The sequence below is a fragment of the Orbicella faveolata genome, unplaced genomic scaffold (assembly GCF_042242905.1).
Source record: "Orbicella faveolata isolate gen_17 unplaced genomic scaffold, um_ofav_v1 contig_25, whole genome shotgun sequence".
In the NCBI taxonomy this organism is placed as follows: domain Eukaryota; kingdom Metazoa; phylum Cnidaria; class Anthozoa; order Scleractinia; family Merulinidae; genus Orbicella; species Orbicella faveolata.
This window is the reverse complement of record NW_028301553.1, coordinates 14386129-14412500: the sequence shown is the minus strand read 5'-3', so window position 1 is coordinate 14412500 and position 26372 is coordinate 14386129. Positions and strand designations below refer to the sequence as shown.

The 26372-nt window shown below is 38.4% G+C and overlaps 5 protein-coding genes across 5 annotated transcripts in view; 2 read left to right on the top strand and 3 right to left on the bottom strand.

Moving 5' to 3' along the window:
- The window catches only part of LOC149109100 (uncharacterized), a 1541-nt gene extending 645 nt beyond the window's left edge, over positions 1-896 (bottom strand). Inside the window, exon 1 of the mRNA XM_089294486.1 lies at positions 1-896. This exon is cut by the window's left edge and continues 645 nt beyond it. Within this exon, the coding sequence (XP_089150612.1) occupies positions 58-441 (384 nt within the window). The 5' untranslated portion in view covers positions 442-896 and the 3' untranslated portion in view covers positions 1-57.
- Positions 897-4899: 4003 nt separating this feature from the next.
- LOC110042078 (uncharacterized) lies at positions 4900-11544 on the bottom strand. The gene is made up of 7 exons (XM_020747415.2): positions 10899-11544; positions 10033-10147; positions 9442-9561; positions 8497-8672; positions 7513-7843; positions 6929-6996; positions 4900-5909 (listed from the first exon to the last, which is right to left on the bottom strand). The coding sequence occupies exons 1-6, from the start codon at positions 11229-11231 to the stop codon at positions 6953-6955; spliced, it is 1119 nt and encodes a 372-aa protein (XP_020603074.2). The 5' UTR covers positions 11232-11544; the 3' UTR covers positions 4900-5909; positions 6929-6952.
- Positions 11545-17475: 5931 nt separating this feature from the next.
- LOC110042068 (PI-PLC X domain-containing protein 3-like) lies at positions 17476-19752 on the top strand. Its single transcript, XM_020747402.2, has one exon. It carries the CDS (start codon positions 17476-17478, stop codon positions 18568-18570), a length of 1095 nt encoding a protein of 364 aa, XP_020603061.2. The 3' UTR covers positions 18571-19752.
- A 458-nt stretch (positions 19753-20210) lies between these two features.
- LOC110042069 (uncharacterized) lies at positions 20211-25265 on the top strand. Its single transcript, XM_020747403.2, has 3 exons — positions 20211-21861; positions 22566-22741; positions 23543-25265. The coding sequence occupies exons 1-3, from the start codon at positions 20271-20273 to the stop codon at positions 24161-24163; spliced, it is 2388 nt and encodes a 795-aa protein (XP_020603062.2). The 5' UTR covers positions 20211-20270; the 3' UTR covers positions 24164-25265.
- Positions 25186-26306, bottom strand: LOC110042072 (MORN repeat-containing protein 4 homolog). Its single transcript, XM_020747407.2, has one exon. It carries the CDS (start codon positions 26061-26063, stop codon positions 25602-25604), a length of 462 nt encoding a protein of 153 aa, XP_020603066.1. The 5' UTR covers positions 26064-26306; the 3' UTR covers positions 25186-25601.
- Positions 26307-26372: the final 66 nt, after the last annotated feature.

The window sequence follows — 26372 nt, the reverse complement described above, 5'->3', positions numbered from 1 at the left end:
CTTGTTGATACTGAGAAAGACCTGAGAAAGTTCTGTCTCCAATTTTAGTTCTTGGTCTCATTGCACCAAAATGTATCCCATTGCTTTGATGTTTGCTTCTTCTGCTGTGAATTTGCCGTCAGCGCCGTTTCCACAACTAGTGGCGTTGTCAGGGTAACCTCCTGTACCGAATCCGATTCCTGAATCACAAGTGTAACAGTCATTTTCGTTGTTACCAAGAATTCCAATCCTTGCTTTAGGCCAATCATCGCCGGAGTCGCTTACCACATTGAAGCCTTCCCTGTTACAATTGGTCTGTACGGAAGCCTGTGAACCAATCAGCGACTTCCACGTATCACGACCCAGTGACGTGTTGTGGTATTTGCCGTCAGCAATCAATGAGTACAGAGAGCTGGCAGTCTTGTTGAAAGCAATGAACCTATTCTGTTGGCCGATCTTCATTCCAAGACAAATCTTGGAGAAGGGAGTGTTCCAGTAGGTCGGTAACTTGGTCTCTTGTAAGTCAAACCCAGTCTTCCCTGCTTCAAGGTTGAATGATTCCTTGTTGCTCCAGAGTTTAGAATCGAAGTGAAACGTTTTCCATGTTTTAATAAAAAAAAGATCTTATCAGACATTTTAGTATATGGAATCGCCTTAATGTATTAGGCGAACCTGTGAAGCAAATCAAGATACAAAATAATGGCATTTGAAATATACAAGGATGCCGAACCCCACGTTTGAATCTGCCAAGCGGAAGATGTAAAACTGGCAATACAAAAAATCTGGTCTGTACCTGCGCGCCATTCACCTTGATGGCCAGCGTCCATCCACCCCCACCACATACGCCAAGGCTGGTCATGTGACAAAACACTGCAGTCTTCTAAGAGCCTACTTTGAGTAAGTGGGCGTTGTTTTGTTTAGACCTAAAAAAAATCATGATAGTAAAAGTTAGACCACAAAAACACCAGCAGTATCTCTCAAAGGCACTAGGCATGTGCGAGGCCTCTCAGTACATTGCCAAGAGGCGAATGCAAGCGAATTCAAATGCATGGGACCCAGAATTCGTTTTGTTAAAACTGAGTTGTTCCATCGTTTGCCAATCAGAGGGATTAGCTAAGTTAGAAGGTTAATTAAGGACTTAAGAATTATTTACATAAGTCTTTGAGGACACCCTTGATGCATGTTCAATTTTATCTTCAGGGGCACACAACGAGCTAATCTAGAACCATCATTAATGGCTATGAAGTAACCAACAAATGAGCATTTTAAAACATTTTCGTAAGATACTAGCTAGTCTATATCTGCTTCTGTTTTCCAGCAGCGGCGTCTTAGCTTTCTCTTCCCAGAAAATGATTCTTTTTCAAATACCATACCAAACTACACGTGCCTTGGAAGGGGGGGGGGGGGGGGGAGGGGTGGTTCCAGGACCATATCTATACCCAGCGGGGTAAGGGGGCATCGAACAAATTCTAACCAACAAGAAAGTAGAGCCGATGGCAAAGACCCAGTTCCCAGCTTAGGGTAAGGTTAGTGAGGGATCAGTGCCCCTGGATTTTCTTCTCGGTCAAACCTTAGCAGGAGAGCAGATGCTTAAAGAAACAGATTTGTTCTAGGCTTCTAAATCTTTAATTCAAAACGAAAATTGTATGAAATCAACCCGATGATGAAGGCAACTTGATCGTCTTTTTGCTATGTTATACTGTAATTACATTTTATCTTTGTTTTCTTTTTCTTTTTTTTTTTCTATTTGTTTTTTCGTTATACCTTTAATGAACTATTTCGAGGGTTTTCTTTAATTTCAAGGTAAAGCTTTTACATTTTGTCTGTATAGAGGTTGGGATCTGGCCATGGGATTTTGTATTCTTTGTCTTCATCAATATGGTGAGAGCAAATTACTTACAAGTTCTTGTCATAAATTTCCTTGCACGTTGAACTATTCAAGTCTGCTAGATCTAAAAGAGACATAGAGGATATTACACGGTGGCGAGAAGATATGAATTTTATGTTCGAGTGGCAAGAACAATAAAATTCTTATCTTCGAGCCAACGTGTAATGTTCTTTTTATTGTATGGAGAAACCAATTCAACAAAAGCAAAAGGCGGGAATCGTGACTTCATTGAACGATACGACACTCACAAAGGTGACATACGGAAAATACGCCACTCGGGTCCCGGATGAAGTGGCGTTTGGAATCTACGAGTGGTTTAGTTTCCAGTAAAACACTCTTCTCCATATAATAAAATATATTATTGTTTGATAGTGACGTCATTCGGATTTAAAATATACGGCAAATGCCAAACAATATCTGTGCGTATTTACACGTTTAACCGTAAAAACTAGGAGTGTAAATATAAATCAATGTGAAGAAATAATTTATAATTAACTCCTTCATAATTTTCCCTTGGCAATTATCTATTTTTACAGTCCTACTTTGCTAGCCCAACCTTTTTGACTGTGTTGACAACTGGTGTTCCCGTTTTGTCACTTTTCAACAAAAAAGTTGGGTAATCAATACCTTGAAGTTCATAATTAACAAGCGAAAAGCCCGGCCGTTTGCTCAAAACAAGTCGTGTTTTTTAGGCAACGAGGAAAGTTCTTAAAACGTCATTTGAGATTTGCGTAATAGTAACTGTTTACTGTTATTACTGAAAATAGATTCAAAAAACTCTTCACTGCTACCATTTTACCTTCGCACTTAGCTCCGGTCCATGGTCGGTGACAGGAACATGTAAAGGTTTGTTTTTCGTTGTCGGGTAAGCAAGAGCCACCATTGAGACATCCGGTGGTCAAACATCCCTGAATAAAATTAACTGAGAATAAATATCCTGAGAATTGCAAACGGAAAGGTTAACGTTGATCAATATAGAGAATAAACTGTGAAGTAATATGTAATTTTAAGTGACAGAATAGACCCAAGAATTTAACTCTGCGGATTAGACCTGGAAGTCCTAGAGGGGTATTATTAGAGAACCAATCTAGGCAACTGAACGTATTTGAGCTCCGGGAACGATTAACTTGACCGTACGAACTACGAAAAAATCATCCCAGTTGCTCCGCCGACTGAGCTCTGAGCGTAGATGAGAGCAATGGAAGTCAAGGGTTATCAGGTGTAAAATTTGTAACCAGGGTAATTTGAAGGGTGCAGTTATATTTCTCAAATTTTTAGTTTGTCTTCTACCACTCCTGCATAGCACAATATTTCATATATCAACAAGTAATCTTTATTTAATAATAATAATAATAATAATATTAATATTAATAATAATAATAATAACTTCATTTACGTGTCAAATGTATTTAGCACTATTAAATGTGCTAATTGGAGACACTGTAAATAAATAAACAAATATTTCAAATATAACATAAACTGAGCTTTTTTAGCTTTTCAAAATAACCAGTTTTGCGGGCCAACTGAAACATTGAGCCAGATCAAAGCTTTGAAATTAAAGAAACCATCCTCAACTATTTGATCAGCTTTGCGTCAGTTATTAAGTCTGTTTGTTCAAAGCTGATCCTGTACTCTACATTGATCTAACTTTAATTTAATCTACTTTTATTTATTCAAGTACAGCTACTTTGTTATGCATAGAGTCCAAGGCACAAGCAATAGGTTTCCTGAAAAAGGGCACAATTCCGACAATAATTCAACATATGATAATTATATAGAAAAAAGACTCTGATGTGTAATTGCAATGGATGATATGTTATCCATGGCAGCAGAATTTTAGCAATAAAACATTGCCTTTTCGGTATAAAATCAAACCGTGTCTGGAGAAGGAAGGGAAGAGAGCAATGACATCGAACTTCGCTTAACAACGATGTCTTCTGGAATAAATAAGTTTTAAAAAGTGGAATGTAACAGAACGGGTGCTATTCTTAATAGTTCAGATAAAACTAATTCAATATAGTTCACCTTCAACAGCAACGCCAACGTAACTCCTATCTCATCATGAAGAAAGGTGTTGTTTTCGTTGGTGAGTGAGATGTCGTGCTTGTTCAGTGCACAAGTTCCTTTGCCGTCCTTCTTGGATGCCATCTTGTAGTTTGTAGAAGTACACCAAGCGTTTCTCATACATTGTTGGCCGCACGATAACAAACTGGGAGAATCAAACCGTTTGACAACGTATCCTTTAAGCTGCTTATTTTCCCGCGTTGTGAAGTATGATGAGCGAGAAAATGTGGAGTCAACGTCTTCTTCGGCCAAGAAAATGGCGATAGTTTGAATCAGGAATAAGAGCAAAACTTCTTTGCATCCCATTGCTACATAACCTCACCAAGAACTGTAAACATCGCTATAAATTTTGGCATGTCTACAGTTTTAATTAATTTCTATCGACGGTAATGATGGTGGGGCAGGACCATGATTGATCACTTCTAGCCGGTGTCGTTTTATTTTTAATGTCCTTTATTTGCCCTCAATCAGTATCTATAAAGTGCTTTCACTCACAAGCCCAGCAACCATGCAAAATTAATTTATAAAAACAAACCAAACATGGCCGCCGTTTAATTGTTTTGAAAAACCAATATGGCTGCTGTGACGTCACGTGATAACACGCCATAGCACATAGGACCGCAAAGGCTAGGGGAAACGAACAAATTTAGAGATGATCTTTGTTTTTCGTTTTTTATCGTTAACCTTAGTGGTTTTTCGAGTGAATTTTCACACCCGGTTACTCTCAAAGCGCGGCCAGGGGAACCCCCTTAAATAGGTTGCGTTTCGTTGCGTTCCGTTGCGGTGCGGTTCGGTTCGGTGCGGTGCGAGCTACTCGCTGGAATTGTTTTGAAATGATAGGGACTTTTCTCCCCAGCCTCACCCCCTCACTACACTCTTACAGGCAAAATACAACACATCTATTTTACTTCCGAAATCTATATCCAAAAATATTTATTTCAATGTAACAAGCAAGAAAAACTAAACTCTCGACAAGCCAAAAGAAACAAAACAGCTGTAAACACTTTGTATTGACGCTGCTTAGTTTGATATTTATTTATAATAGGCATCATCATCATTATCATTATCATCATCATCATTGTTATCTTCATCTATTATTATTATCTATTACAGCATGATCTTTATAACGCCTCTTTTTACATATCCTTTAACATTTTATCATATTATCATTCTAATAACACAACCTTATAAGTTTAAACGGATTTTTTAAAAAAAACAAAACAAAACAAAACAAAAAAGATGTATTAACTTTTTTGTTTTTTTAACTTTTCGCAGTTTGTAGCGAAATTACGATTACTGAATATGCTGGCTTAAAATCGTAAAATGTTCTCAACATTTAGATCTTTTACCCGGCATGTAGTCAACAATTGAAACACAAAATTAAAAAAGAAAGGCCGAGTTAGAACTGATGATTAAATTTTCATGAACAATAAGCTGCTAGTAATAATATCAGCTGTTTACTAGAATGTATATATTCAACGTTATGCAACGTACGTTACGCAACGCTTTATTGTATCGTAGAATATCATGAGTCCATTGTATTTTCTCGGTATACACACGAGCATTTAGGTAAGTTTGTATACCAAGAGAATACAAGTGACAGGTGAGATATTCCATGGTATACAACGAGAGAGCGTTGTATAACTATTTTATACCATGCCATAGAAAATACAGTGCCCAACACAATCAATGCGACATACGCGCGGAGCATGATGGGAAGGTTGGATGTAATACCGTCGAATATACAACAGCTTTCCTGCATTCTGATTGGCGGAATTTTCCTGTTGCATGGTATAAAAAACAATTTTTCGCTCTACTGCGTCTACAGTTTACTTTTCAGACTCAGGTTTGGGTTTAGATTATCATTTCTGCTGCAATATTGGATTTTTTTTTCAGCTCTCAGCAGTTGAGTTATCTCTGTAGTCCAGCTCTGTCGCAGCCATATATTTTTTTCCAATAACACGAATCGTCCAATGAACTATTAAAAGGAAAATTTATTAAACTCATCAGTCGACATCCCCTTATTAAGCTTATTTGTTTATTTATTAATTAATTTACTTTTTGGGTGTTAAGTATTAATAGTGTAGTAATGTGTAGCAAACAATGTAGGTGTAAAGTAGAGTCAAGTTGAATGTAATGTAAGTATTTAATTTACAGTATTGGTGTTAACGTCTCTACTTTTAAAATGAAAATGTAGTGAAATAAAAAATAATAAACTATAAATACTAAATCTTAGCCAACATCACTAATGATAGCCATCAGGTCACAGTCTTGTTCGTAATATAAATAAACTTTAAGGGCAAGTCGATCGTGGGTAATTTAGTTGAGTGAGTGTACGTCCTTTGATACAGTGTGTAAAGTAAGGGAATGGTACCATACACCAACTTCGTTCTAAAATGTAGCACATTGTTAACTGGTGAGAATCAGCTCCATATGGGTAATTAAATGGTGACGAGTGAAATAAGGAAGTAATTTCACCCGCGTTTGGTCAAAATTCTGATAATTTCCCGAGCCTTTAGACGACGGAAATTCAGTTGAGTTTCGACAAAACGCAAGCGAAATTATTTCTTTATTTCACGAGCATACTATTTTTTTAACTTACCTTTTAATACCATGGGTGAAAAATTACGCTTACAATGGTGGGTTTTTGACACAGCTATTTTCCTACATGGCGACACTTGACGAACACTGAGAGATGCCGGACGCTGGCGACTTATTTTTGGCGCCAGATTAAAAACTTAAAGACTCAAAATGTTTCATAGTTTTCACTTTTTACAATCTGATGTGGTTTTTGGAAATCTTTTTTCGTGAATACTCAATGCCATCTCGAGTAAGAAAAGTTGCCCGACTTCAATACCTTTCCTGTTAACAGTACAGATTTCCCCACCTTCTTAATCCTGATTGGTCAATTAAAATTTCAGGCGCGTCAGCCATAACCCGCCTGCGGTGCACTCCCTAACCACTGAGTTAATAGGAACATGGCTGTAATCTTCTCACCTTATTTTGTCGGCAACACTTGCTTCAGCGAATATACACTAGCAAAGTATTTGCTCTTCCAACATTTCCTACGAAAATAAATGAACGATTAATATCTATAATTGAAATATTAATTTTCGGTGAAAGGTTGGACAATGTTCTTTATTTGTAATTTGGCCTTTGTTTTAGAAGTATGTGTGGTGCCAGGAGCTTACAACGTTATCTAGTGGAGCACCAGACTCGTTATACTCCTAAGATGCATATCTATTTTCCACTTCCAAATCTGGGGCGGTTCTAGGAGGAGTTCGGGGGGGTTTGGTCGAACTTCCTAAATTAAAAAAAGAGACAATATAACACGCCAAGTTGTCCTCAGAATGCCTGACTGATACTATTTCCGAGGACCTCAATTTTAAGTTTCCGCGGGGCAGATGGACCCGGACCCCCTACAAGGGACCGCCTTCAGTGGTCCGTATCTCGAACCTCGATCTGAGACACAACAAGGATTTGAAAGCATTCTTCATTAATCTGGAGGTCGTTACTGAGACATACTCTTCAAAAAAGGTTTGAAACAGAAGAACATGTTTTTGTTTATTCAGTTTACGTACCATACTCGTTCCAGTGTATGAAGGTTGTGCGGTTACTGTAAAGGACTGTTCTTGAAGGGAAGCGAGTCTCCCAGGCACAATCATTGGAAGTTACTACAAGCCATCCATAATCATTGGGGCAGCCGCCTTGCCGCCTAAAAATGTAGAAATTTCTGCCACAGCACCCTTGAAGATCGAAGCCACGAATCCTTCCAGTATATAGGTCAGGCCAGGGTGAGTGAGTTAGACGATCTCTAGAAAACCAGTTTAACTTGCTGGACTTAGTAGCGTTGAAAACCAGGGAAAGAATTTCCGCTTTGGAGTCATTAATGTTGTACAATGCCACTCGCGCCTGAAACCAGAGAGGGAATAATATATCAACAACTAGACAGTTTGTTTCAACCTCGTTCGTAGACTCTCTCTCCACTTGTCGTTGTGACAAGTGAAGGCAGAGGAGAGAGAGCCTGGCGACGAGGTTGGGTTTGTTCTTACAGAACGATCGTTTCTGACGTCATTGTTTACATATTTCTCCATTAACACTAATAATAACATACCATTTTGCCCAGAGAAGGCGTCACGCTAGACACAAATTGACTACAAACATTTAAAGAGCTTGTGAAACTTAGTGATTGGTGAGATTTTTGGCTCTTTGGGTGTGCTATTTGAGGAGAATTTGGCTTTCAAAAACTGCAAAATTTCTAGGTTGCAAAAGCGCTAATTAGCTGAAACATTCTTCGTAAAATTTTAAGTTTTTAAACCCACGTCGCACAAAAAGTATTCAACACATCACGCTCAAATTCCTTGGGACATTTAATCGTGCTGTGCCCTTTCAATATTCAGAATTAATGTTCTTGTAGCCCCATCAGAAACTGTATCGCTTATGCTAACAGAGCAAATATTGTGAAGAAAGTTTCTTCTATTGGGACTTTGCCAATTCCAGGCTTTCTGTGCTCTTATTGGAATTATTTTAATATTAGAATTATTTTAATATGTTCAGGAGTCTACCTCCTTAGGATTGGCGGTTTGCCAGTTTTGTACAAAGTGGTTTTTATAATGTCCTTTAAATGAGGAATTGACGTTCAGTGCTTCTGTTTTGTTCTCGTTCAAAGAATCTGCTGACGTCCACAGTTGATATATGTCAGCGGAGACACCAGACACGAGCTTGAATACCATGGTCCAGCCTGTTGAAAAAGAGAATTATGAATATTACGAACTTAGAGAGTCAGTGGTTACACTGCAGCCTGGCTTCAAATTCCAAAAGCTTAAAAACTGGTTCAGTAAGAAAGAGCCTAGGTAAGAAACTAAAAGGTGTATTGTAAAGAATTGGAGAGTAACTCGTTTTGTTTGTTGAGATTGCAAATTCAGCACGGGGTCCCCGTCTATCAGCCGGAGCCTGGACCAAAAGCCCTCTTGAACCCCAAAAGGAAAATTTTAAAAACTTTTTCCCAGGGCATGAAGCTAACTCAACATGACAAATGTTCGTGTTCAAATTTAATCTGCTCCTGTCCACGACTCTATATTAAAAAAAAATGTTCAAATGTTATTGTTTACAGCGGTCAATGCGCTTGCCTTCACACAGGCGTGCCACTTAAACTGAAAGAAACAAATATATAAACTGTATAAACGTAATAGGCTTAAAAATCCCAACTGGCGGGAGGCAAGTTGGCTTTTTACAAGCATGACCGAGGAGTTGAACTAGGGTCTACAGACAAACAACTCGATCCAGCTAAGTAGTCAGAGCGGGACTTGAACCCTTGACCTGCGGATTTCAAGTACGGCGCAAAACTCTCTCGGCCACGCTGCCTCCACTAAACTATTCAAAACCTGTCAGGCCATTTACGAGTCTTCTCCGCAATTGGGGGAAAAACTTGTCACCAAGTAAGAAAACTTATGCGTATGGCTCAACAAAGCAATCAGACAATTATGTTTTCAGCTGGTCTCACTTCTTACCTCCTCCCCAGCTGGACTGGTCACAGTAGACATCAATTATTTCGGACTTGTCACTCAGGATTTGGTAGACACCATCTTCGGTGAAACCAGCGTCGAACAGCTCCGCGCAGCTCTTGTACGCTAACGTAATATGAACAGACGTGATATCGCTTACACAGACGCTCTTTGAATATAATCATGCACCTTCAGTCACATCATTAGTAAAAATTATCATTAATAATTAATCATCATCAACAGAATTCTAGTAGTATACTATTAATAGCTAATGCAAATACTGCAATCTGATTGGCTGGGGTACTCGTATACTATCAGCCTTTGGTATAAATCTACTAGCGTTCTATCACTGACGAATGCCGTTCGCTGATTGGCTCCGCTACTCATTATTTATTCTGTGATAGATATTGGGTAGCGTAGCAGTGTATCCTGTTAACAAAATGTTTTCAGCGCGCGTATCTACATAAGGCTATTTTCTAGTAAACAATTAGATTATGAGCTTGAGATTTCTATCTACACCTAAAGAAACTTTAAGCAAAACAATTAGATTATTCGCTCTCGATTTAATTTTAGACTTGATTTGTAACTAGTTCTTACCCTTAGCGCACGTTTTTCCACTGAAAGCTGACGCGCATGCGCATTTGAAGTCGTACTTTCCCTCTGCTGGATAACAGGTCCCTCCGTTCATGCACGGATTGACATCACAAGGAGTCTGTGGAGAGGTAATAACCGGTCAAACTACGTAGCGGTAACATCTGTGCACTGAAAATGTAAGTGAAACAAATGGCCAGATTCAAATTGAAAAAGCTGTCTGCAATCCCATATTGAAAAGGGGAAACAAAAAATCCCAAATAAAAGTAGAGCTCATGACCATTTGGTTTCAATTGAACTGACAAACAAAGGAGAGGTTACGCACTAGAATTTCCTAAGCGCTCTCTCCTTTTTCTTTTCCTATACTTCCCTTGACTTTTGCTAGTACACTTCGTCAATAGTTTGTTATACTCCGATCACGAATTCACTACTATTGCACGCTATCTCTTGAGGCTGTTCTAAAAAAAAATGTTTGTCAAACTCTTGCTTTGCATCTCTTTAATTAAAGTCTGTTTGTTAAATACTGATTCTGCTATTCAAAACGACCTGGTTTTGATGAACTCTTGTTTGTTATACTGGCACTTGCTTAGATATATCTTTCACCTGTAATTCAAAGCATGGTAATTTATGGCAATCTTACAATTTACAGACTGAGGAGAGCTGTGTAGATTGGCTCACTCCTAAATTTCCACCCTATGCCACGCGTGCACATTTTTTTTCGAATAAAATCATTCCGTCGTAACGGAGATACGAAATCGCAGGCTCGCTACGAAGATATACAATTAAAGTTACCAAAAATAAAGACGCCTGTACTATTAAACCAACTCAAAACGTCGTTAGCTGGGCTCTAAAATTAGCACTTTACTCATTACCAGCAGCATAGAGAAAGTGGCTCCCTGTTGATCGTGAAAGTTGGCGTTTTCGTTGATGAGTGAGATGTCGTGCTTGTTCAGTTCACAAGTTCCTTTGCCGCCCTTCTTGGATGACATCTTGTAGTTTGTAGAAGTACACCAAGCGTTCCTCATACATTGTTGGTCGCACGATAACAAACTGGGAGAATCAAACCGTTTGACAACGTATCCCTTAAGCTGCTTATTTTCCCGCGTTGTGAAATGTAATGAACGAGAAAATGCAGCTGTTTCTTCGGAAGAGAATACGGTGGTAATCTGGAACAGGAAAAATAACACAACGCTTTTACACGCCATGACTAACTGAAGGCAGTACGAACTGCACTTTTGTTAATAAATCTTAACATGATATATATTACGTAACTCATTCCGTTTGTTATAAAATAAGATCCCCTAATTTGAGTCCGCGGCAAGAATGCGATTATTATAATTATCCTCAATGGCTTGTTCTTTTTTGAATAAACAGGCAAACCAAATGCTCTGAGGACGGACATCATATCTGAAAGGTCTGCTTTCAATTATAAAACGGTGTGTCATTTCATGCGTTCGAAGCACATTATCACTCATTTCGTTTCGATATCAGAAGTAATTTGCTCTGTTATCTAATTAATCAGGAACTCTTTACCACATTTTGCGCAATATTTCGTAAAATGGAATGAATTTTATTATTTCTTCGCAAGCTTTACATACAGGTGTCACCAACTCTGACATGACAAAGTCCGCTTCAATGTAAATTTGTACCTGTCAATCTGCAGAAAGCGCAGCACTATCAACTCTGTGAAATGACAAGCAGCACTTTAATTTGCAAATTTTACCTTTATATTGTTTCTCGTATGCAATTAATAAAGCACAGATATATATTTTATCATGACAGACTTTGCTCTGCGGTCAACTGTACGAAATGACAGCCAGCATTTTTAATTTGTAAATTTTACCTTTTTACATACGACAAGAATTGACGCCCAATGTTTTCAAACGAACGCGAATAGCGTTTATATTTTCTGAAAGCTAAAGAATTCAGATTGCGATAATCTATTCACTGTATTAAATAAGGAAGAAAACAAAAAGGTTAACTTTTCCCTATACATCAATCGATTACCAAGACCCGGCCAAGAGTCGTGTGGCACTAAATTTTTGTGGAAATTTATTTTTGCGAATCGGTGAACTAATTTTTGCGATTGCAAAAGACTGTTTTCTTCTTGCTGGGTACTAATTTTTTGCGATTTTCGCGAAGTCGCTCGTTTAATTGAAATTACACAATTTTTGCATTTCTTAAGTTGAACTGCATATAATTGACAAGTGAAAAAACATGTACTGTAGAGAAGTAAAACACAGTAATCCAGTGACCAGTGTCACTTTATCACAATTACATCGTGCTCTCGCGTGGGATTGTAGATGCTCTTCTTAAAGTGGTACCTATTTTTGAACTGTTTTTTTCTCATTTCATCGTTTTGTTCCTGAACGAAAAAGACGTAAGATAAATGGCGGCAACGAGATTCTACTTGTGTTGTTTGCTTGTATAATTTGGCCAGTGGAGTAAATTTTTGCGAAGGAAATTTTTGCGGGAACTTTTTTTTGCGAATTATGGAAAAAACCGCAAAAATCGCAACAAGTAGAACCTGCAAAAATTTAGTGCCACACGGCATATTGTTTCACAAATCGAACTTTCATTTCTATTGCTAAAATAAATGTAACTTCCTTCCCTGGCCTAACGAGATTAAATACAAAATATGGTAATAAATAAAACTGGGGTGATAATAATTATGTATTGATCGATTAAATGAGATTTATCTTACATGTACTTAATAGGAAACTGAGTTCGCATCAAGGGAAGTGGTCTCAAACGTTCCCCCGAAAGCTTCTTCTTGTTTCCTCCTATGCCGTGGTTAATATGCTTGCTGATGACAAATATGATAGTGCATCTGCGAAATTGATGCAATATCATAGAGGAGTAAATTTACTACGAACTCAAGTCATCGATCTTAAACTAGTAAATCAACTGAAACTTTCCTTTTCAATTATAGCTTTTTTATTTTTTTTTTCTTCTTTATAAAAGAACGGAGATACAACCTCGTGTGTGTTCTTTTAAAGAAATACTGAAGAAAATCTGCTAAAATTTGTTCACGAAAAAAACTAATTACTGTTGCACACATAATATTACTTTTAATGCAGAGTAAATTAATGCTAACTGACTGTTGATGACTCTCATTGGAAAAAATCGACTGCAAGAAGTCGTTTGTTTTTCTTCTATCTCTCTCAGAAAAATCTTTTTCATGACAACCTTGAATTGGAAGGTTAAGTTGCGCCATATGGGAGAAGTCTCGCAAACAGAAATGCTCAGTGCAGGATACCCCATTGCTAAATGTCATAAATGAACGTGTCTCGTGACTAATAAACAATTAGACTCGTAGCCCGCAAGGGCTACGGGTCAATAGCCCATGAGGCGAAGCCGAATGGGCTATTGACCCGTGGCCCTTGAGGGCAAAGGGTCTAATTGTTTTAGTATCACGCAACTAGTCGGGCAGAAAAGGCAATAATAGAGTTAGCAAATGCAAGTTGAAGAAGTATTCATTTGGGAATAAAACGAAAGAAAGCGTCACACTCGATTGCGCCAATTTCGTGACTCGAGGACTATTACTAATAGTCCTCTGGTAGCGTAGCCAATCAAAATGCAGGATTTGCATTAGTCCACTAGTTGGGTGACACTAAAAGCTTTTAGCCTGACAATTTGCGCTATTGCTACCAAGTCTGCGACACGATACTGTGTCTTCGTTTATCCAGAGATTATTTTGCACGTTTTTGGCTTTCGATCAGACTGAAATGAATAATTGGAGGATAATTTAGAGCAGATTTCCACAGTGAATGATCTCAATGACAAGTCTGAGAATGTTAAACGCCTCATTTTCATTTTTTTTTTTTTTCTGCCGTAAAGGACCGGAACTGCCCGCAGCAGTCCACACTGAGAAAAAGTCTAGAGCTTTATCGCCCTGCAGGTGTAGACATAATTAAAATTCTCCACCAACGGGATCCACCAAAATAAGGCCATATTGTAAATTTCGTCCTGACATGTGTCCATTATTTCACTGCAAAAATAGTCAAAATGTAAGCCCCTTTTAAATTTGTACTCCACAATCCAACATTTTCAGGGAGGCGGTGTTGGGAGGCCGACCTCGGTGGCAGGGGTGTTGCGGATAGCAAGGCTGGGGGGAGTAGCAACAACAACAACAACTAGCTTTATTTGCATGACCATAAATACATATACAGTGTTGCAAAAGCTTTTGTAAACTAAAACTAAAACTAAAACTAAAACAATTAACGATTATCGTGATCATATAATAAGGTTATGATATAGCAATCAAGTTACATTGGTTTGATTTGAAAGTAGAATATTGCGTAGATCAAAGCAAGATGAAATAAATTTTGCTAATTGAATATTAATGTGATGATTTAAAGAAGTCATAAGTTCGCCAATGGCTTGTAACGAAGATAATTCTTTAAAAGTCGGAAAGATATGTTCCATTGTTTTATAAAAATTATTTCTCAGAATAGAGTATTTATTGCAATATATAAGAAAGTGATATTCGTCTTCAATTTGATTGGATTCACAAATAGGGCAGAGTCTGTTAACCCTTGGAATTTGATCATATCTACCAGTCTCAATCCTTAGTTTGTGATTGCCTGTCCTAAATTTCACAAGTGGTATGTTGCCAATATAAAATATATTTTTGCTGCATTAGGCCAGAATAATGTTTGATTTTAGCGTTAGTTAAGCACGTAAGATCAAAACATGGGAAATTGTAATATTCATCGTTACTAGCGTGATGAAGATCTTGCGACATGAGAAAGATTTTTTTAACAATAGAGCAATTATCCTTTCCTAAAAGATAGAGCGGTTTTCATTTGAGTGTCGAAAGTAATTAGACAATTACTTTGGTTTTGGTTTTGGTTTTGGTTTTACTATGGTTTGAGATTGGCTGAGTAGTCTGATTGATAAGTAATTGGTTTGGTTTTGGTTTTACGACACTCAAGTGAAAACCGCTCTATGAGAAGTAATTCATGATTTTCTGATTGACAGCTATAATGAGAGGAAACCTACCAAGTTCAGCTCTACATGGTGCATTAGACGCCTTATTGCTCACTTCTAAGTAACGTTTACAGAATTGGAAATGTGTATTTTCGATCTGGGAACTGTACATGTCCCAAGACTTGAGATCAGATTTTGCATATGCACCCCAGACTTAACTGTTATATGTCAAAATTGGGGAGATCATTGCGTCGAAACTTTTTTTCGCTAGGAATTCGAATGGAGGTAGTTTGCTGAAATTTGTGTGTTTTCTAAGACTGAAATGGGCGTGAAGGGCCTTTTCTTTCAATTTATCAAGTGCCAGTGAAAAGTTACCCTTTGAAGAAATGAGTGTTCCCACTGAAATAAGTATAATTTTGAACAATTTCAAACGGCTCATTGTCTATATGAAAATTAGACTCGATACATTTCTTAGCACGTTTTTGAAAGATCATAACTTTAGTTTTTTTTGGATTGATACTTAACATTGATACTTAACATCCATGTACTGCAATAGCAGTCCTACTTTTGATCTCGACAATATGACTAAATCGCCTGCTTTTAAAAGTTAATTTTATTCTGCGCCGTTGTTAGGTCAGAGGGATCAGATAGAATTTTATCAAAAGAGAATGGTATGTCATTAATAAAGAGGTTGAACAGTAACGGGCTCAAAATACAACTTGGCGTACCCCTCTTGCGTATGGAAAGGGCCGTGTTTGATTTTGACCAACTTTTATGGAACATGTAGAGTTTGAATACAAGATGTTTATTAAATTGAAAAAACAGCCACCGACATGAATTTGTAATAACTTAAATAAAAGTCCGTCATGCCAAACTGAGTCGAAAGCTTCTTTGAAGTCAACAAAACAAGCGTAGATTTTTTCGTTGTGGTGATGCACGTATTTATCTACTAGAGTTCTCAATATAAGAACATGGTCTGCTGTTCGATTTTTGGGTAGAAACCAATCTGGGAATTGTGTAGAATATTAAGAGAATTTACATGCTCAAGCAGTCGCTGATTTAAAATGGAGCAAAATTTGTGTAATAAGACCGCGACACCAAGTATTAGGCATTATACCTGAAGTAAGAATTGAGTTGAAGAATTTAAGATAGGCGGGCATCATTTCTTGAAGACTAGCTCAGTTGATAATTTCAGTCGTTTTTTATTTTGTCCGAGAACGCCGATTTGTTATTTTGCAATCTTTTAGGGGTCAGTGATCAAGTAGTCTAATGAATGAAACTGCCCTTTATGATGCTCTAGAAGTTTTAGATCATTCATTATTGACTGCTGAATAGGATTTAAAGGACTTTTCGAGTGAAGTGAACGAAAGTATGTTACCCAGTTATCCTCTGAGATTGATGGAATATCGTTTTTATCTTTTCGCCTGTCATCCATTGATTTTCCAAAAGTCTTCTGCATTTTCCTCTAACTCAGTGATTTTTGAGTTGTTGTAGTAATCATTTTTTTCTTATTCAGTAGCTTTTTGTATCCTGTTAAAGTATAAATGATGATATTGCTCTCGAAAGTTTGCATTTAAAGGATCTCTGTGGTTTTGGTTTGAAATTTTCCTTAGCTCTTGTTTCTTAAAGCGACATTCTTCATCAAGCAACTTTTTGTTCGGTAACGGTTTCATTTTTTTTTTTACGATTTTTTGTTATTCTTATCTTTAGGCATCTTTTAGCTGCTGAAATTAACATGTTTCTACTTTTTCAAGCGAGGTGTTAACATCTTTGTTGACAAGATCGGCGATGATAGCGAGGGAAGCTCGAGTGACGCGAGTGTGGTAAGAATGGCCAAGGTGCTCAGGGTGACCAGTACCAGGTTGGTGAGACTAGCCAGGGTGGCAAAGGTAGTGAGGTTGACTTGGTAACAAGGGTGGCGAGTTAGCGGAGGAGAATGAGTGATGTCTTCAAAAATATGAGCTTGACGGTCATAAAATTTTTTTGACAAATACAAGCCCGGAGATTCCAATGGAATAGTGTTGATACTATTGTACCAATATATAAGTAATTGTTGACAATTATAATCCATCAAATATTTTCCAATAATGAACCTTTTCCAAATTTCTAGCTGGACTGGTTTTTAATCTGCAAGGTTCTTCTCTACAATCTCAGGCTTTTCATGTTATCAGCTTTCCAGTGTATGTACGGGCCAGGTTTCCTGCAAATGGACAAATTCACAAAAAAAATAACAAAAAATTAACATCGCATCAATTATAAATTCATGTGTCTGTCCGCTTATTGACAATGAAAATTAGCCAATGAGTGCGCGAGAATTTCAGCAGTTATCGTAAAATATTCCCCGATTTTCGAAACTGCGCATGTTGCGAAAAATATTCGAAGGATAATAAACACAATAGCCTCCATTTGACTTTGAAAATATGCTCGGATATTTGTCCTTGGACATTATGTTCCTCAAGACTCACAGTTTTCCTTGAGCTACGCTCTCGGAAAACTGTTCACTTCTCGGAACAGGTAATGTCCGCGGACAAATATCCGAGCACATTGATGGAGGCTATTGTTTATATAGGTTCTACAACAAGGTCCCCCACTCTACCCCACAAAGAAAGCCTTGACTTGCAAAACAACATGGCGGACAAGGGTACTGTGGACGACTTTGAAGTTCTTCGCCTCACAGCCCTAGAAGACAACGATTATTCACGGTGGATGGAAAACTTACCGAATGAGAAACAACTGTGTCCTTTGAAAGAATTGGTGATTCCGGGATCTCATGATTCGGGAACGTTTTTCCTTGATCAAAACATGGAGATCGGCCCCGACGAGTCGTCCACGATTCAAACTCTTGGAAGTATTTTTGGCAAAATAGCGAAGTCTGTGGTCCACAGTTGGTCCGTGACACAATCCATGACCATTTACGAGCAGCTGTTGTCGGGTATCCGCTACCTGGATCTGCGAGTTGCATACAGAGAGGAAGACAAAGAGATTCGTGTTTTGCACGGATTGTACGGGTGGACGATTGAGCAGGTTTTAGAAGAAGTGAACCGCTATGTGGCGAATTATCCAAAAGAAATTGTCATCCTGGACTTCAATCACTTTTACAACATGGATCCTGCTACTCATGAAACCCTTGCGGGCACGCTGCTAGCTTCGTTTAGCGAGGTCTTTCGAGCGCCAGGTCAAGACGGCTCAAATGTTACCCTTCAAGAAATGTGGGGTAACGAAGAAAAGGTCATTATCATTTACCATGATTACGGTGTGGTTGATGCCTACCCTTGCTTCTGGCCGCCTCACTTGATTTGCTCCCCGTGGCCAAACACAGCAGATAGGAAACTGTTGATGGAATTTCTCAACAAACAATCTGCAGTGTCCAGCTTTTCAGACGATGCCTTTCAAGTGACACAAGCCGTGCTCACGCCGCAAACTTCAACAGTGCTACAGAACATGACTAGCACCCTTAAAGATGTCTGTGCGATGAAATGCAACAGCCATGTTACTGGGTGGCTTAAGGCTCTCTGTGGCACCAAGTGTCATAAATTTAACATTATCATAGCTGACTTTGTAGAGTTTGGAGATTTTATTCCAACTGTCATAAGTTTTAATTATTTTTTCTAAGGTGGCTTAATGACCATAACAGTTCAGTTTGCCACTGAGACAGCTAACTAGAGGGGTGGTGAATGGATTAGAGCTTTAACCAGACAGTGAAAATAATATGAGATCCTTTCTGTCAATGTGAGGATTTTGTGGCTGTGCAGAGAATTTGAGACTTGGAGAATGTGTCTCAAAAATATGCAAGTGAGACCACTTAAAATTTTGCTAACATTTTGCCATGTTTATTGAAATATAATTTCAAATTGTACATCAAGGAGAGCTTAATATGCTTTGAGAAAACATATGTTGGGTTAGCACCTCTCAATAGTACTCAGTTGAGGCCCCCCAGAACTTTTATGCAAAGCGTAATGATTGTATTTATTGTTAATAATTTTTTTCGTATTTTCTGATCCTGTAGATAAATTTGTGGTGCATACCTGTAACTTGTCATGTGTATTGTATATTTAGCATAAAATGACAAAGAAAATGGAAAGGAAGTGGCCCATCAGGCCAGAGCTTATCCTCGTTTTGAAAGCATGAAGTGACCAGGAGTATTTTTACTGCCCCTGGATGGGATGCTAGTCCATTGCAGGGTTAACCCCAGCATTAAGTTTCCCGGTACCCATTTATACACTTGGATACTGTACGTGCTGTTTAGCTCCAAATTTATTGCTTTTTTTTTCATCCAGTGTGATCACTAATTTACAAATTTAAATTGTATCTGAAATACGGCTCATTTAGAGCTGTTTTCACTTGAGCATCAAAAGTCATTTGCATTTTCTCTGGTTCTGCATTACTATGCCAATCGATTAGCTTAAAAGAATCATGCCATTTTGTTGCCCAATCACAAGTAAAACCTAAGCCAAATGTGACTCACTCGCACAAGTTTTCCCGTGCTTTGCGTCAGCTACACAATGTTTGCTTTGAGTTTGGATTAGTTCGTGGATTGTCTGTGTTTTTTTTGGATTGGCCAAAGTGATAACTTCATTGGCTTTGGTTTGACGACACTCGATTGAAAAGGTCACTCCATATGAAGATATACTTAACTTTTCCTCTTTTTTGCCAGATATTCAACAATTACACTGCACGTGGTAAGAACATTGCATTGTTAAATTGAGATGAGTATTGCAAAGTATTATGCTGCAGTAAGACAATAATTATTATGTTCATTTTAGAGCCAATAAACAAAGCAGTATTACGTCTCGATTTAACTGTGATATTTTGCCGCTATCTTGTTTAGAACATGGCTGTCTAGCTAATATTTAATATATTTATAAGGCAATAAGTACTCTTCTTAGAAAAGTATTGGTAAGAACGTTTTAGAAAATCCCTTAACTCTAATCAAAGAGTCTCTTAGTAACACTTGCCATTTGTTAGTTGTACATGTAGAAATTATCATCCAAGCAACACAGCATGATTTAGCAGCAGATTAATTCTTTGATTTGCTGCAGTGGTCATGTATTTCAGTAAATCTGTTTATTTGAACAGAGACACCCGAAGTTTATTGGGAAAATCTCCAGATTTTCTCTCCAGGCAGAGGTCTGGGAGAGTCTCACGTACGGATTTGAGAAACCGGAAACATGACACATCAAAAATAAGAAATTATGTCATTAATGATGTCATCGTTGACCCTTGGGAACCTGGGCGCTAGGAACGACGTGGGTAGTGTAACGTGCAGCGGAAGTTCACTGTAGATTATTGCTGCTGAGCTGGACGTTGTACGCATGAAAATGGCGCAGGAGTCGAGTTCAGTTAAGTCTATAAGTCTCAGTTTAACTGCTCAATATGCACCGTCATGGAAAACATGGGAAGGCGTCCGTGAACTTGTACAAAACTGGCATGATGGAGTGTTCGCTTCCCTTGAAAAAATGAAGATCACCGCTTCTGCGAGATCAAAAGTCGCGTTTCTTTCTGGCGAAGAAAAAGACTCTCTCTTATATAAAGCAGTGCTAACAACGGGAAATTCGTCAGAAGGGGTAAGCAGTTCAGCCACTTTGACGAATCGAACACAAAAATGTGATCAAACGTTCCATGGTTCGCATTCAGGGGATCGTAAAGAGGAGAGGAGCGTGGAACTCGGGAGAATAGTCTATACCCCAGCCAGAGAAAGACTTACCCTGGTAAACCACGACACAGAACTGATGAGGAAAGTCTTGCTTCTCGGTTTTTCGAAGAAAGCTTCCAACAAGGAAGTGATTGGACAGTTTGGCGAAGGACTGAAAGTTGGTGCCTTGGCTTTGGTCAGAGAAGGGAGAGTGGTTTCTATGGAAACGGGTAGAGATCGGTGGAAGTTTGGATTGTCGCATGATGAAGCGTTTGATGAGGAGGTCTTGACTGTCTTTGTCGACGACAGGTGGAATGAAAGTGACGGCGACAATAATGATGACGATGATGACCTCGATCTTGGACAGACAGACACACGCGTATCTGTCTTCCCACTTTGTCATGAAGATTGGGAACTGTATGTGAATCGGTTTCTTTTCCTCTGTCCACCTTCTGACTGTATTAAGTCAGAAACTGGGACATTGCTGATTGGTGCTCATTATAAAGGCCAACTTTATGTCAAAGGTGTCTGGGTGTCCGACCTGTCCAAAGATGGTCTGGCCTCTGGCGTTGACCTTGTTCATCTTAAGATCGACAGAGATCGAAGAGCTGTCATTCATCTGAGTGAAATTGATCACCAGATTAGCAGTATGTGGGTGCATGCTATAGAACAGAGACCAGATCTGGTTCCATATTATTACAATCTCTTGGAACGGAACAACACCTCTGATGTACGACATGCAAATTTCTACCTCAGCAATGAAGCTGCATTTCTGATAGCTCAACGGTTTTTTGCTATGCATGGACCAATGACATACCCAATACCCAACACAGTTTCAGCACAGAAACTCAATGAAATCAAACAAGAAATTCAGGAGAAGTTAGTTTTGTGTAATCAATCTCTAATTGACGTGCTGTATAAGTCTGGAGCATTTGAACCCTTGGAAACAATTCTGTCCAGAGTAACACTAAAAAAGCATTTCTTAGTTCCTTATGCAGAATTGACTCAAGAAGAAATTGATGTTCTTCAACATGTTGAAAAGCTTGTCCAGTTGTGTTCTCCAGAATTTAATTTAACATCCATGGATGTCTCTGAATCTGCTGATCGGGTCATTTTTCGAAAGGAGTTTGGTCATTACAAGATTCCACGAGCCTTGCTAAGTGGGAAAACAGATCACTGTTGCAAACAAAGGAGCAGTACCAAGTGTTTTTGTAGAGAGGCTTTGATTGCAACGAAGATTCTATCCCTTCAAGCTAAGGAGTTAGTGCAAGGTTAGTTGTAATGAACCCCACATGTACATTAGCAACAGAAGTGGCAGATCTATTGTTATTACTCACTCAGTCCTCCATTCCTGGTGGAATTTAGAACATACATGTAGGTTGTCCACTAGTGCCTGCCACCTGACCCTATTTTGTGCAGTTTGTTTCACTTCCCACCATGTGAGCTGTCTCTCCTCCAACTCTGCCATTCTTGTGTGCCTACAGGTGTGCTGGGGTCTCCCTCTCTTGCACTTCCCCTGTGGGTTCCACTCTATGACCCTCTTGGCTATGAATCCATCTGGTGTCGTCAGCGTGTGGCCGATCCAACGCCAAGCTGTTTGTCTTATCTCCTGCTCTATCGGTCACTGCACAGCTAGTCTCCGATTGAAAGCTTCTTTAGACTGTTATTATATTTACAAAATAATTCAAACAGTAAGTCCAGAAAAATGTTGTGATTGAAAACCAACTTCTCCTAAATGAGTGACTTATTTACAATGTAAATAGTGACTAAGTATAACTTTTATTGCAAAAGAGTTTAATTTATTTTTTAATACCAACATTACTTTTGTAACCCTTAACATCATTGATATCATGCAACATGTTTTTCCTCTTTCACCTCTCCCCTTCTACCTTAAACTAATGATAGCTGCACTTGTCACAGTCTTACAATATTATTTCGGTCCACTTTCTGCTTTCTTTTTTTTTTAATCCTTCAGTTGGTCAGAGCTCATCTGATGGCTGCAGTGACGGCATAGTCAAGTTAGTGGCATCTCTTTCAATGCAGGTTTGCAGAATGAATCCGCCATTTTGCGAAGACTTACATGGAAGACCGCAATCATCACAAGAATCCCCAAATCCATCAGTGCTCAAGATGAGAGAGGAAATGTTACAGGTTACTGTCATCCAAAGTGTTAAAAAATAAATTAAAAATAAAGCTAAAACATGGCCTCAAACTAACAGGTGCCAAGATATAAAATATTAATATTTATAATCCACCAAGCATTTTCTCTTGCGTGCAATTGGTAGATAAATGAGTCACGTGACTGGGTGACTGCATTATATGCCTTGAGCAGCTAAAATTGGGGAACACCCATTGCAAGTGATATTCTCCAATTTTCAAAACTGCAGAGCCCTGTGTTCCTCAAAGCTCACATTTTTCATTGAACTATGCTTACGGAAAACTGCTTCTTGGAACAGGTGATGTCCATGGACAATAATTATCCAACCATATTTTCATGCCAAGTGTAGGCTAATTGTTTATTTATAATCCTCATGGTAAATCATGATCAATTATCAATCAGATTGAATCACAGTATACTGCACCTTTCAATCATATGTAAATTCTGCTCAAACAATGATTGCAAAGTTTTGCTGTTGTCAATCAGCTGAGCAGCCCTCTCAGAAAACAAAATTGATGCTCAGGCAATAACCAGTTCAAAAGGTCACATTTGTGGGTTTTGTTTGGTTCAATTGCAATCCATTTTGCCTTTTTCTTATTTTCAAATTTAGTCTAATGTTTTCTTGTAGTAATGACTGATGGCAGAAAAATGCAATAAATATTTAATAATTAAAATTATTTAATCGTTAGTTAGGTTTTGAATTTCTGGGGTCACTGTTATTGACACTTAAAATAGGTAGCAGTTACTGTTAGTAACTGTTGTAATTAACATGTCATGGAAATTAAATTTTGCAGAGAGAGAAAGATCTTCTGAGTGAAAAACTCCTTGAGAAAGACAGGAACCATGCACAAGAACTCTTACAGCTTCAGTCCAAGATTTCTTCACTGGAGAAAGACCTGGTCAATCAACAGGTGAAGTTTGTTAACGTAGAGCAGGAAGTCAGCGAAACATGGAAGAAAGAGATTGAAAAGTTGAATGAAGATGTGGTTGAACTTTCAAACACAATCATGGATCTCAAAAGAGACAAGATATTCTACCAAGAGAAGCTGGCTTCTACCATAGAGGACCTAAAAAGCAAACAGAGAGCTTTTTCTCATCAAGTTAGTGTTTTAAATGAAAAAAGTCATATTCTTCGGAAGCGCCTAGCAGACAAGTTTGAGAAACTGTCTCAGATTGTTCTGGCTTCGAAACAGGCAGATGACTCTGTTGCAGACGTTCTGAAAACAACAACCAAAGAAATTGAAGAAATGTGGTTTCAAAAGGATAATTGCATCATATGTACTCTACAAAAGCCAAACTGTGTTGTTCTTCCTTGTCGCCATCAAATAACCTGTTTTCAATGCACTTCCTTCTTAGCAACATGTTCTTACTGCAGAGGACCTATAAAGGAAAGGCTTCTCACCTATGGCTTATAATGTTCAAAATTAAAATTCAAGATAAATATGAACTGGACATTCATATACCAATCAAGTAATTAATTCAGGCTGCCAAATATTGCACCATATGTATCATGAAAATCATTGAAATTAAAGACTCGAGAATCACTTAATAGTGCATTAAAATCCTAGTCTATATGTACATTGTAGCTCTTAAAAGAAGTAGCTAGTATTGGAGTACTTTTCATATTTTGTAACATTTTTTGGTATTTTAATAACTTTTTAGTTACTAGAAGTGAGAATTTTCACATAATTAAATCTTTTAGTTTTCAAACTACAGCTAAGATAGAATTTCTTTGACTTTACAGCTGATTAGACAAATAATAATGTCAAAGGGTTGTACTCACAAAACAACTTTTAGCATATGTTGTATTGACTCATTGGTCTTCTTTGAATAAGTGCCTTTATGAACAAGAGTGTTAACCTATAGACAAAACTGTAGGTGCTACTTTTCATTGGCTGAGAAAAAAGGTTCCACAATCAATATCTTCCACTTCCTGAGCAGACACAGTACTGTACGATATACTAAAAAAGTGCCAGCTTGTGTTTACTTCTATTTTTGCGACAAATAATGATCAATCCAGATGGGGTCTGAGTAACTGAGTGCCTGAATTTGTCAGTATGAGAGGTAGAGCAGCTGGTTTAATCTCTCCTGAGACTGTAGCATTGATGAGATCTGGACTAATAAATATTAATGAAATGTTTGAGAAACAAAGCTATCTTTCGGCATACATACATATTCTATCCTTCACTGAAATTCAACCCGAACATTCTACCCAGATAATGAAACTGTCCAGAGATTTAGCAACTGTCCCTGATTGCCAACCTCATTCCCAGGACTCTTTCAGAAGAGAGACCCTGGGAACAAGTTTACCTAATTGGTTGTTACTTTTGTTACTTATGGGCAAAAATCAAATCTTAGATGTGTAAGGGTAGTGGCGTGATGGTAGCAAATACAGACACCTGTTCATTACTATTAGGTTATAAACACAACAGGTCTGTCACATGACCACATATTTCATGTATTACACCTAAGTTATTACAAAATGACTGATCAGATGAAAATAAAGATGAATACCCACGTTATCACCACCTTACTTTATACAATGCATTGGGAATATCTTGTGTCAAACTACCCACCCCTTATTAGATCTCTCAGTTAAATACATGGCAGCTGTTGTACAGTGACTGGGGGAGGGAAAATAATATTCTAGATCCTTCTTGCTATTAAATAAGTTTCCCTGACAATATTTGGACTTGGGCTTTTCTACCAGCATGTACTTCAGAAGAAATAAACGGTGCAAACTTCACAACTGAAAATCTCCTACTCAAAACCTGAGAAAAGTTTCTTGAGAACTAGAAGCATAAACTATTAGGCTACTTTCCGAAACGTGAAGTTTGTGAAATAGCTCTTTTTTCAAATCTTGATGCTTCGAGCGATCTTAGCAGCCTGTTGCGCTTTCAGAACTGTGTCAGTCGCTCGGTGTCTATCTACAAGTTCTGTCCCCATGAAATATCCCTCTTGTCTCGGTCTCCCATGGCTGCCATCTGGAAACGTTATCACCCCCTCGCCATCAACCCTTCCGTTTTGAAACCTCCCTTCAAAGCGCATTCCATCGTTTCGTGTGAAAGCCCCGAAGCCACTGTATTTTCCGTTTTCAAACTCGCCCTCGTAGACGGAACCGTCCGGAAATTTTGCCACACCATGGCCGTGGCAGAACCCGTTGTGAAATTGTCCAACGTACTTCGTGCCGTCGACAAGAGTAAGATGTCCGATGCCATGCTTTCTTCCGTCGTTATTCCATTCACCATCGTACGTGTCGCCGATAGGGTAGGTGAATTTTTGTCTTGCAACAGCTTGAGAGCTCGAGGAAGACATTTTCAGCGTTTCTCCAAAGAGTTTTGTAGTTCTCGAAGAGTTCTAATCTTGTTCAGCAAGCGAAACAAATTATGCAGAAGCAGATGTTTTTCTTCAAAGCAATACTAAGGCACCCTGGAGGTCAATCGCAGCGGAAAGTCTTGACTGTGAACTAGTGTAAATGCGAATCGCCCCAAAGGAAGTTACGCGAAATAATTTAATCAAAGTTTCGAAACAATCATTGCATTTACATCTCATAAAACATGAATGTTCCAGGCGTTCTAATCAGCTCCCACAATTCTCTCCTGTTTGAGTCCCAATAGGTCAGCG